Source organism: Anomaloglossus baeobatrachus, chromosome 5 (genome assembly GCF_048569485.1).
Source record: "Anomaloglossus baeobatrachus isolate aAnoBae1 chromosome 5, aAnoBae1.hap1, whole genome shotgun sequence".
Lineage (NCBI taxonomy): Eukaryota > Metazoa > Chordata > Amphibia > Anura > Aromobatidae > Anomaloglossus > Anomaloglossus baeobatrachus.
The window spans coordinates 228,864,486-228,877,183 of record NC_134357.1 but is presented as its reverse complement, the minus strand read 5'-3'; the positions used below and the strand labels follow the sequence as shown (position 1 = coordinate 228,877,183).

The 12,698-nt window shown below is 46.1% G+C and overlaps 1 protein-coding gene across 1 annotated transcript in view; it reads right to left on the bottom strand.

Moving 5' to 3' along the window:
• The window catches only part of OSBP (oxysterol binding protein), a 95,981-nt gene that overhangs the window by 32,987 nt on the left and 50,296 nt on the right, over positions 1-12,698 (bottom strand). The window contains exons 3-6 of the mRNA XM_075349145.1: positions 6,265-6,473; positions 5,926-6,176; positions 4,951-5,143; positions 3,612-3,720 (exon numbers count right to left, since the gene is read on the bottom strand). Coding sequence (XP_075205260.1) covers positions 3,612-3,720; positions 4,951-5,143; positions 5,926-6,176; positions 6,265-6,473 — 762 coding nt within the window. The remainder of the gene's footprint in view (positions 1-3,611; positions 3,721-4,950; positions 5,144-5,925; positions 6,177-6,264; positions 6,474-12,698) is intronic.

Genomic DNA, 12,698 nt, shown 5'->3' with positions numbered 1-12,698 from the left:
TAGAGGGGCGGCTCACTCGTTCCCCCGCTGATCCGGTCTCCTCGGCGCATCGTCCATTGCTGTCGCTCGCTGACCTCTCAGCAGGCGCGCAGTGATGACGTCACCGCGCTCGCTGCAGAGCTGTCAGAAGAACGCCGACAGTTACAGCGGGGAGAATGATAAGAGAGAGAGCGCGCCGCTCACTCTCTCATCATTGCTCTCAATTGTGCTGGCGCCGGCCCTGATCCTTCCCATAGACAGGTAGGAGCCCTGTCTGCGAGCCAGATACGGCCATCAAAAGAGCCATATCTGGCTCGCGAGCCATAGGTTCCCGACCCCTGCTTTAGGGGAACCAAACAGAATTCTGGTGGTTTGAGGGGTTGAATAATAAATGACCCTCTGAATAAACTTTTCTCAATTTAAAAAAAAAAATAAAGAAATAACATTCTTTTTTGCTGCAGCGCATTTCACACTTCCAGGCTGATCTACAGTCCAAATGTCACAATGCCAAGCTAATTCCGAATTTGTAAACCTTCTAAATCTGCAGGGGGTTGAAGACTACTTGTAGGCACTGTATGTTCATGGCCTTTCCAAACTAACTTTTACAGGTGTAAAGTAATGCAGCCTTTCCCTTTTAACCCTAAACTCCTTCCCTATTTTCTCTTTTTTTTTTTTGTCTGGCGTTATTGCTATATCCTAAAGAAAAAAATAAAAATGTTCTCAATCTATTTGTGCAAGGTCTTGTTTTTTGCGGGACGACTTGTACTTTTGAATGGCACCATCTATTTTATCCTGTGATTTACTGTATAGCGGGAAATTATTTTTTTGTTTACAGTGTTCTTAATACAGTAAAAATAACCTGGCACCATCATTCTCCAAGTCAGTACGATTATGGTGATAAAAAAAAAAAAAAAAAATATGCATTTTTCAATAGTGGTAAAGAAAAAAAAATATACAAAAATAAAAGTTTACAAATGAAAAAAAATTGCATGTGTTGCTGATTTCCAAGAAGCGTAAAGTTCTTAATTTTGGGTCAACAGCGCTGTGTGAGGGCTTATTTTGCACTTTGAGCCGATGTATTTATTGATAGCATTTTTCGGTAGATACAATGCTTTGATCGTCTTATTGCGTTACTTTGCATTGTTGCAGAGACTGAAAAACGCGATTCTGGTAATGTCATTGACCGACTGAGTTAAGTAATTTTACATTTTGATAGATCGGACTTTTAAAATGTGGAGATATCACGTGTATTTTTTATTTATAAATAGGGGAAAAAAAGGGGGGTCAAAGCAACACTTTTTTTCTTGCTTTTTACTTTTTATTGTATTGTCTTTTTAGGTGACTTGAACCTGCAGAAATCATGGTCTCCCATAAATGCCAGCCACAAGCCGCCATGACATGCATGGAGATCTTCAGCAGACCCCCAGCTTTCAGGGCAACCCAACAACACCTGGTGACCGTACCGATGGGCGATAAGAACAGCATGCCCCACCGGGACGAGAGCTGTGAATTCCAATGTCACAGACGGGTAGCAGCGGCTATTAGAGGTAGATGATGATTGAACAATACAGGATTTCATCTCCGATGTCAGCTACTGGATATAACAATCGATATTCAATATTGACCCTTTAATCAAGCCTTGCCACACAACTTAGGATAAGAAGCCAAAGCAGAAACTTTGTTTGTAGACACGTGAGGGGTGTTGCCCCTCTTCAATGCAACGCAGGAGTTTTGGTTAGACAAGAGGCCTCACATTGGGATCTAAGGGGTATGTCTGTGTATTTAATTCCCCAGAGGAGAATAAATCTCCTTACACTGGCATGTCAGACATGTCCCTCTACATATGGAGAGACATTACCTCTGAGACCCCCTGTCAGTGGCTTCTCACCTAGTCAACTAATTAGCAACTGCTGATGAATCTTTTTACTGCAGTCATTAAGCTAACTTAGATCTCAGCACCATAAAAAAGCAGCACTGAGGATTAAGTAAAAGCTCTCGGAAGGGCAAGAATGCAGTGTGTGTCAGCTGTATGTCATAGCTGACACCATGCCGCATCAGCTGCCATTGATATGAGCTCCAATCATCAATGTTTAACCCACTAAATACCACTAGCAAACAGCAACATTTCGATAGCTAACAGAGAATAGGCTCCCTCTTTAGCCTATTGGCACTTCACAATCGCAGACTCCAAAAGTTGCCATGGCTGCAGGGTACAGTGGCTCATTAGGCTCATAGAAACCAATTTTGACCTTAATAATCATGTCCCAATTTCCAGATCTAACATGTCTACAATGAGATTCAACAATGAAGAAAAACAAGTACCGTATTTTTCGGACTATAAGACGCACTTTTTTTCCCCGCAAATGTTGGGGGAAAGTGGGGGGGTGCGTCTTACAGTCTGAATGTGGCTGTGGGTCATGGGGGCACGAGCAGGCTGTAGCAGCCTCCCGTGACCACGTGGGCCCGCTCATTTCATATGTATGCATCCTCCAGCCCATCATCTCAGCGCTGAAGCCGGCGCTGACAGGTGGGCGGGATGATGGGTGGGGGTGCGCGCATAGTAAACAGCCGTCCGGCATGATCACCCCAGGCAACTACAGCCTGGAGTGATCATGTGCGGCTATATTCACTGCCCCCCGCTCATCATCATCAGCGCGGGGTGCAGTGAATCAGTATACTCACCGGCCACGATCCCTGCAGCCTCGCTCGTCCTCCTGTCTGTGCTGGCTGCGACTGTGTGTGGAGACTAGTGGTGTGCACAGCGATGACGTGATTGCTGTGCGCACGTGTCCACACGCAGCCGGCACAGACAGGAGGACATCACGATGCTGCAGGGATCGTGGCCGGCTGCACTCTGCGGCGCTGCTACTGGCACAGACGGGAGGAGAAGCGATGCTGCAGGGAGTGGGGAAAGGCGAGTATAAACTTTTATTTTTTGGTGTGCCACAGGATGCAGGCCATATAGCAGCATGGGGGTATATAGCAGGATGGGGGTATACAGCAGGATGGGGGTATACACCAGGATGGGGGTATACACCAGGATGGGGGTATACACCAGGATGGAGTATATTATGAGCAGGATGCAGCCATATACCAGGATGGGGGTATATAGCAGGATGTGGCCATACGCCAGGAAGGGGTATATAGCAGGATGGGAGCACATACCAGGATGACAGTATATAGCAGGATGGGGGTATTTTCAGGATGAGGGACATATATATACAAGGATGGGGATCATATACAAGGCAGGCGAATCATTACCAGGATGGGGTACCTTAGAGAATTTAGGGACATTACCTCCATAACAGTGTCAGCAGCAGATCCTCGCCCCATAACAGTGTGTCATGACCACATTTTTAGCCTAAAATTTTATTTTCCTATTTTCCTTCTCTAAAAGCAGGGTGAGACTTATGGTCCCGTGCATCTTATAGTCCGAAAAATACGGTGCACCGTTGTGAAATATCCCTATGAAGTGTGTACTTAAGGCCAACTAGAGGCTTTAGAGAGCTCTTCAACAGAGGGCAAGGGCAACTTCCAAGTTGATTGATGGTGCCCAGGTCAGGTACTGCCAGTGATATAAAAATATATAGAGAGATTTAAAAAACCTTTTTAAAACCTTCCTCCATACTTACTTGTGCCCCAAGCCATCTTGGGAAGGACTGCTAATGATTTCAGGAGCATCAAAGAATTCATTCTCATCATCTTCATCACTTAGGTCTCCTTTCCCAGTCCCGCATGGGTCTAAAGACACAAAAAGACATGTGACATCACACATATACCTTTCACCCACCTGGGCAATTTGTGATAATAGTGTGCCAGAAATTGGATGTGCTACGTTTCAAACCCAAGAACAGATTGACTGGATGATCCATCTTAAACACCTGCTAGGATGAGAAAACTACAACACAGGATGAGGCTCAGGATGAACAGATATCTGCGCCGGCTCACACAGAGGAGTGCTGTACGTCTCATGCACCAGGAGGTTTAGGGTGAACAGATCTCTGTGCCCGTTCACATAGAGAAGTGCTGTACATCTCATGAACCAGGAGGCTAAGGATGAACAGATCTACTCATCCTGAGCCTCCCTGTTCATGAATAGATGTGTAGCATTCCTCTATGTGAGCGGGCGCAGAGATCTGTTCACCCTAAACCTCCTGGTTCATGCCTAGATGTGCAGCGCTCCTCTGCGCCCACGATGTGTCCCCCTGTCCAATATAATCATATAGGAAACAGAGATCTGCTCCTCCTGAGCTTCCTGGTTCATGAATCATGAACCATGGCTCAGGATGAGTAGATCTAATCATGAACCAGGAGGCTCAGAATGAGTAGATCTCTGCCCCCCACGATTTTTCTTCCTGTCCACTATAATCATGAAAAAGGGGGCTTTGCCCCCTCCCACACCAACCTCCCCCTGCATGATTATAGTGGACAGAAGGAAACATCGCAGGCACAGAGATATTCTCATCCTTAGAATCATAAACCAGGAGGCACATGATGAGCAGAGGAGGAAACATTGCAGGTGCAGAGATTGGCTCATCCCCCCACCCCATCTAGGAGGTCTTACCCCCAGACCTCCACTTCTAGTATAAACAACTCCACACCCACTTGGACTTAGAAAAAGAATGTTCATTCAGTCTGGCAAACATCGGGCTGCATTTTGAACATGCCCCCCCAATCACATGACAAATTACATCATACCTGGAAGGAGCCCGTACATTCTAGCATCTACCTTTATTTTTAGTGCACGATCTAGACACACGCAGCACTGGAAATGAATGTGCGACCTGGAAGTAGCTTGCCGCCAAGACACAGAGCTTTGGATTTTTTTTTAAAACATTTAGCAGGGACCCGCCAGTCATGGATATCTGCGAGTCCGCTCATCTCGAATAGCAATACTAAAGCACTGAACCATTGTGCTACATTTATGATTTCTGTAGTTTTCAGGTACACAGAAGCTTTGCAGCATCTCACCTTTAGAGACCCCAGAACGAGACTCTGCAGGCAGCACAGTGGCTCCACGGAAAGCCCGCTCCAAGTGATTGTGCTGCTTTGCCAACTGCTCCAATGTCTCTTCCAAGCGTAACCTCTGATCTCGTTCATATTGCAAAGCTCTCTGCCAGCGCTTACTGTGACTCTCTGCAAGAGACATGAAATCTCGACATGCCTGAAAGGGAAAACGAATGGCAGATAAGAAGGAATCAGTTCATTCTTCCTGCATACACAAAAACACAAGAAAAGGAGCAAAGAAACCGAAATGTCTACCTTCTTACCTTCTTGTTTTTGCACTCTCTGCAGAAGATGGCCTTGTCATAGCCATAGAGAGAGGGTGTACAGCACAAGGCTCAGGTTGCCACACTTAAAAATATTTACACTCACTAATAAAATGATATTGCAACACAAAAATAGTATTGTATTCTTTTTCATTCATTCCCTTACACATTTTAATCTAAATTACATAAGAAGATAGGTATTGTATTCTTAACAGCTCAGCTGATTATAAAAAAAAACAAAAACCCCACTTGTGAGTGATACTGATGCTCTGATCACATGACCGACAAAGAAAACTCAACGCTGTTAGCGGAGGAGCTGAGCCAATTCCTGGAGGCAAGTATGATTTTTCTTTTTTTTAGAAACAATCCAGCTCTAAATCAGGGTTAAGAATTCATTACTTAACAGCTGGACGGAGTCATAAAGCTTCATAGTTAGCGCCAAGATTGGTGAAGCGCCTATGCTGACAGCGCAGACTCTTCTTGATGGTCACGCAGCCGACAGAAAACCCACTGCAGACATCAGAGGAGCGCCAATTACAGCGGTATTAAGGTATTTTTTATCCAATCATGAACAGCTGAGCTATTTTTAACAAAAACATAGGCTAACACAATTAAGTGGATTGCGGTTTTTTATTTTCTTACTATCACGAATGATATAGAGCTTCTTTACACTCACATTTATCATTGCATTAGAGGTGATCCTGAAGAGTGTTGCTCTCTCGTTGACCTGCTTGATCTTTTCGGAGCTGTCTTGAGGGAGGCGCAGACTCTCTAACTCACTCAGAGATCGTTGCAGAGCGGTTCCATGTTTTGCAATAAGGTCATTGCACGTACCCAAATCTTCAACCTTTCCTGAGAGTGCACGAAGTGTGTTGTGAACTTCTGCTTTATCTGTCTGAGAGGTGGCATCATCATCTCCAGAGTCATCTGCAAGAAACAACCAATAGATTTAGAATTCGGAAGCAATAAGCTAACAAGGTGTATGTGCAGTTCAACTGCTGAAAGCCTGACTTACCCGATTCTGCCTGCATCTTGACAGCCCGTGCCTTGGCAAGCTCTAGTGCTGTAATCCAGCGTTGACGCTCCACTTCGGAACTTGCCTTCAGATGATATGTCTGTGCTCCCCCATTGGAAATCACAAAATTGCAGGAATCCTCCACAGAAATATTGGCAGTGGCCAGATTGATCGTGCCACGACAGGTATGCCGCATCTCTGCCTTCGATCTGTAGGTGGCACAAAAACAGAGCAGAGTGTAAGTTTAGAAAAACTCAACATAATAGAGTTTGTGGGTACCCATTAGGGTCTGTGCACATGTTGCAGTTTTGTCCTGTAATGGTCAGCTTGGATGTATAGGTTTTGAAATCCAAGAAAATAACTCTCAATACACCCCCCAGATATTATCTGATCCTCAGCTGCTGTCACTCAAGAAGCTGTTTATTTTATAAACTTTACTTTCTTGGTTTCAAATCCTATATATCCTAGCTGACAACAAAAGATATGTGGAGAATCAGCCTGATAGTGCCAGCATAGCACTGGCTTTAGGTTATATACGGAAATCCTGGTGATTGGTGCGCTTTAATGAAGCAGCTGTAGACAATATTCCAGTTACTGATTCTTTGGAAACAATCTTTTCCATTATTTCCCTCTGTAAATCTAGAGAATAATCTGTAGTATTTATGGCTGAGGCTTAAATATTTCTATTCCATTGTAGAGGTCATTGGGAAGAGGATGCTGCTACAGTTTGTTGTCTTTCAGTCAGAATAATGACTAGAACATGGAGCAGATGGTTTAATGGGTTCTTAAAACTATTATGCATTGTAATTGCAAATACTGCACCATTTTCCAGATAGAGAACATTTAACTCCCAAAATGTTGTTCCTCCTGGTCGAGACTGCACTGTATTCACTCCTTCCTGAGCAGTAATGTTTCTCATTAACTTGAATGCAATGGACCCCCCTCCCCCTATAAAAAAATAAATAAAATAAAAAAAATAAAAAGGTCTACCAACATGGTCCTTCAAATCATTTTGCTCAACTAGATTGACTTTGGCATCCCCCACACCTCTTGACGGGCAGACGTGGAGCAATGTCATGCGTACATCATGTCTGACCTACTAATCAGAAGAGTGCCAGGGAAACCGGCAGGTAACAGGAGGTCAGCAGGGGTCTTGTCCAGTGGCAAGATAAAAAAAGGGTGGTCTTATAATAATGTTAACATCTATTCATTTGTGGCAATTTAGTTTTTCATTTTCCCTGGTTTGCACAAATCCCCCACCAAAGGGTGCCCCTCCAGTTACAATTGGAACTGTCCTGCTGTCATTCCACCTGTGCTGGTCAATCACATGCTGCCTGCCAGCATTACTCTGCTCTGGGTGGCGTCTACAATGGAGCGGCTTCTGTAAGTAATGAGGTCATGGAGGCGGCTGAAGCCTTCTTCATTACAGTGCAAAGTTTATAATCAGGAAACATCGATGTGCATGTGTATTGATAACTAAGTGGCACAATGTACTGCACGATGGGGCTGTATATAGAGGGGCAGAAAGATTCTGTTGTGTTTGCTGCCTGCTGCTGAGGGATTAGTGATATGAAACTACAAATGCTTCTCTGTTAAAGGGAACCTGTCAGGTGTAATATGCACCCAGATCCACAAGCAGTTCTGGGTGCATATTGCTAATCCCTGCTTAACCGTCACTGTATACACCAGAATAGATATAAAGAGATCTTTAGAGAAGTATCTTTATCTTATGCTAATGACCGCGAGGACTAGTCACAAGGGTGTTCTTTCCCCTGACTAATCCGCCCTCTTAGCATGTTAGCACGCCCACAGGAGTGTACTAACATGCTGTTCAATGCAGCGTCACTAGTAATGCCACACAAACCTGTGTTGACTGTGACCGCTCTTCTGAATGCCCGCCACTTCCAGTCATGCGCAGTAGACCTATCTGAAGCCGGGATGCGTAAATCTGGGTTCATACTGAGCATGACCGGAAATGTCGGTCACAGCGAACACAGGTACACGCGTCACCGCTGGTGATGCTGAATTGAATAGTGTGCTGCCATGCTAAGAGGGCGGACTAGTTGGGAGATATAACGCACTTAAGACTAGTCCCTGCACTCATTAGCAAAAGATAAACAATCTTAAAAAATACTTTTTCTATAGATCCCTTTATATATGCTAGTGTATACAGTGACGGTTAAGCAGGGATTAGTGATATACGCCCAGAACTGCTCGTGGTTCTGGGTGCATATTGCACCTGACAGGTTCCCTTTAATGCATATGGCAGAAGATAACGCTCTACCATGTGCATCAACACAGCAGTATTTACAGTTTCACATTACTAATCTGTCGCCAGAAGGCAACAAAAAGTCCAGATCTCCATTGCCTAGATATTGTAAACGCCGGTGTCAAGGATTACAGTAGAAAACAGCTAAAAATGTAAAGACACAGAGGCAACAATACAGATGTAGAGTGGGGAAAATAAATGTTTGATACACTGCTGGATGAAGAATGGAGAGGTCTGTAATTTTCACCTATGAGAGACAGAATAATAATAATAATAATAATAATAAAAAAAAAAATCCAGAAAATCACACTGTATTACTTTTGAAGAAATAAGTATTTGATAGAGTAGAAAAACAAACTTAATATTTGGTACAGAAACCTTTGTTAGTAATTACAGAGGTCAGACATTTCCTTTAGTTCTTGATCAAGTTGGCACACACTGCAGCAGGGATTTTGGCGCACTCATTCATACAGATCTTCTCCAGATCTTTCAGGTTTCGGGGCTGTCACTGTGCAACATTTTGTTTCAGCTCCCTCTACATATTTTTTATTAGGTTCAGGTCTGCAGACTGGGTAGGCCACTCCAGAAACTTGAAATGCTTCTGAAGGAGCCACTCCTTAGTGGCCCCGATGGTGTGTTTCAGGTTATTGTCATGCTGTAATACCCAGCCACAACCCATCTTCAATTCGCTTACTGCGAGAAGGAGGCTGATGGCCAAAATCTTACGATGCATGACCATCCTCCCTTCAATATGGTGCAGTCGTCCTGCCCCCTTTGCAGAAAAGTACTTCTAAAATATGAGATTTCCATTCTCATGATTCACGGTTGAAACGGTGTTCCTGGGGTTGTACTCATCCACCTTCCTCCTCTAAAACACAGCGAGTGAAGTTGATACCAAAAAGTTCTATTTTGGTCTCATCTGACAACGACCTTTTATGCATCCTCTGGATCATCTAGATCAGTGTTTCTCAACTCCAGTCCTCAAGACTAGAGATGAGCGAACCGGTCCCGGTTCGGCTCGAGGCGGTTCGCCGAACGGGGGGTCTGGCTCGAGTTCGGCTCGTCGAACGTTCGACGAACCGAACTCGAGCCCATAGGAAACAATGGCAGGCAATCACAAACACAGTAAAACACCTAGAAAACACCCTGAAAGGTGTCCAAAAGGTGACAAACAACTCACAACATAACACAAACACATGGGAAAGTGACAAGGACATATACTCATGTGAAAACAAAACAGCTGGACAAGGAAAAAGAGGGAGACACACAGATATATGAGTATATGCAAAGAAACATCGATTCCATTATTGTGCAACTTGAGCCCTGCTCATTTTAGGCTTCCAATCTGGATAAATTGCCTGAGCTCGCCACGTACGCCTTGAGGATCTTGTCGTGTCCTGCAGCCAGCGTTCTCTCGGAACCTGTCTTCAGTGCTGCTGGGGGTCTGCTGGCAGATAAGCACACGTGTCTGTCCACTGACAATGTGGACCTGGCTCTCAGAGGACTTTTCTTCCCCTGGGTCAGCCAGGGGAGGCGAAAGGCACGCGTATTTTTGAGAGTGCTTCATGCAAAGCATCTTTTTCTTTTTCAAAAGGGGGCTCAACCGATGCCAGTCAAGTGGGGTGTGTGTGGCCCAGTTAGTGGCAACGAGGGAGACTGTGGTTGGAGTCCCCTCGCTGTGTCTCTAAAAGAACCAAGATGAACAAGTCATGGCTCTCAGAGGACTTTTCTTCCCCTGGGTCAGCCAGGGGACGGGAAAGGCACGCGTATTTTTGAGAGTGCTTCATGCAAAGCATCTTTTTCTTTGTCAAAAGGGGGGGTCAACCGATGCCAGTCAAGTGGGGTGTGTGTGGCCCAGTTAGTGGCAACGAGGGAGACTGTGGTTGGAGTCCCCTCGCTGTGTCTCTAAAAGAACCAAGATGAACAAGTCATGGCTCTCAGAGGACTTTTCTTCCCCTGGGTCAGCCAGGGGACGGGAAAGGCACGCGTATTTTTGAGAGTGCTTCATGCAAAGCATCTTTTTCTTTGTCAAAAGGGGGGGTCAACCGATGCCAGTCAAGTGGGGTGTGTGTGGCCCAGTTAGTGGCAACGAGGGAGACTGTGGTTGGAGTCCCCTCGCTGTGTCTCTAAAAGAACCAAGATGAACAAGTCATGGCTCTCAGAGGACTTTTCTTCCCCTGGGTCAGCCAGGGGACGGGAAAGGCACGCGTATTTTTGAGAGTGCTTCATGCAAAGCATCTTTTTCTTTTTCAAAAGGGGGCTCAACCGATGCCAGTCAAGTGGGGTGTGTGTGGCCCAGTTAGTGGCAACGAGGGAGACTGTGGTTGGAGTCCCCTCGCTGTGTCTCTAAAAGAACCAAGATGAACAAGTCATGGCTCTCAGAGGACTTTTCTTCCCCTGGGTCAGCCAGGGGACGGGAAAGGCACGCGTATTTTTGAGAGTGCTTCATGCAAAGCATCTTTTTCTTTGTCAAAAGGGGGGGGTCAACCGATGCCAGTCAAGTGGGGTGTGTGTGGCCCAGTTAGTGGCAACGAGGGAGACTGTGGTTGGAGTCCCCTCGCTGTGTCTCTAAAAGAACCAAGATGAACAAGTCATGGCTCTCAGAGGACTTTTCTTCCCCTGGGTCAGCCAGGGGACGGGAAAGGCACGCGTATTTTTGAGAGTGCTTCATGCAAAGCATCTTTTTCTTTGTCAAAAGGGGGGGTCAACCGATGCCAGTCAAGTGGGGTGTGTGTGGCCCAGTTAGTGGCAACGAGGGAGACTGTGGTTGGAGTCCCCTCGCTGTGTCTCTAAAAGAACCAAGATGAACAAGTCATGGCTCTCAGAGGACTTTTCTTCCCCTGGGTCAGCCAGGGGACGGGAAAGGCACGCGTATTTTTGAGAGTGCTTCATGCAAAGCATCTTTTTCTTTGTCAAAAGGGGGGGTCAACCGATGCCAGTCAAGTGGGGTGTGTGTGGCCCAGTTAGTGGCAACGAGGGAGACTGTGGTTGGAGTCCCCTCGCTGTGTCTCTAAAAGAACCAAGATGAACAAGTCATGGCTCTCAGAGGACTTTTCTTCCCCTGGGTCAGCCAGGGGACGGGAAAGGCACGCGTATTTTTGAGAGTGCTTCATGCAAAGCATCTTTTTCTTTGTCAAAAGGGGGGGTCAACCGATGCCAGTCAAGTGGGGTGTGTGTGGCCCAGTTAGTGTCAACGAGGGAGACTGTGGTTGGAGTCCCCTCGCTGTGTCTCTAAAAGAACCAAGATGAACAAGTCATGGCTCTCAGAGGACTTTTCTTCCCCTGGGTCAGCCAGGGGACGGGAAAGGCACGCGTATTTTTGAGAGTGCTTCATGCAAAGCATCTTTTTCTTTGTCAAAAGGGGGGGTCAACCGATGCCAGTCAAGTGGGGTGTGTGTGGCCCAGTTAGTGTCAACGAGGGAGACTGTGGTTGGAGTCCCCTCGCTGTGTCTCTAAAAGAACCAAGATGAACAAGTCATGGCTCTCAGAGGACTTTTCTTCCCCTGGGTCAGCCAGGGGACGGGAAAGGCACGCGTATTTTTGAGAGTGCTTCATGCAAAGCATCTTTTTCTTTTTCAAAAGGGGGCTCAACCGATGCCAGTCAAGTGGGGTGTGTGTGGCCCAGTTAGTGGCAACGAGGGAGACTGTGGTTGGAGTCCCCTCGCTGTGTCTCTAAAAGAACCAAGATGAACAAGTCATGGCTCTCAGAGGACTTTTCTTCCCCTGGGTCAGCCAGGGGACGGGAAAGGCACGCGTATTTTTGAGAGTGCTTCATGCAAAGCATCTTTTTCTTTTTCAAAAGGGGGCTCAACCGATGCCAGTCAAGTGGGGTGTGTGTGGCCCAGTTAGTGGCAACGAGGGAGACTGTGGTTGGAGTCCCCTCGCTGTGTCTCTAAAAGAACCAAGATGAACAAGTCATGGCTCTCAGAGGACTTTTCTTCCCCTGGGTCAGCCAGGGGACGGGAAAGGCACGCGTATTTTTGAGAGTGCTTCATGCAAAGCATCTTTTTCTTTTTCAAAAGGGGGCTCAACCGATGCCAGTCAAGTGGGGTGTGTGTGGCCCAGTTAGTGGCAACGAGGGAGACTGTGGTTGGAGTCCCCTCGCTGTGTCTCTAAAAGAACCAAGATGAACAAGTCATGGCTCTCAGAGGACTTTTCTTCCCCT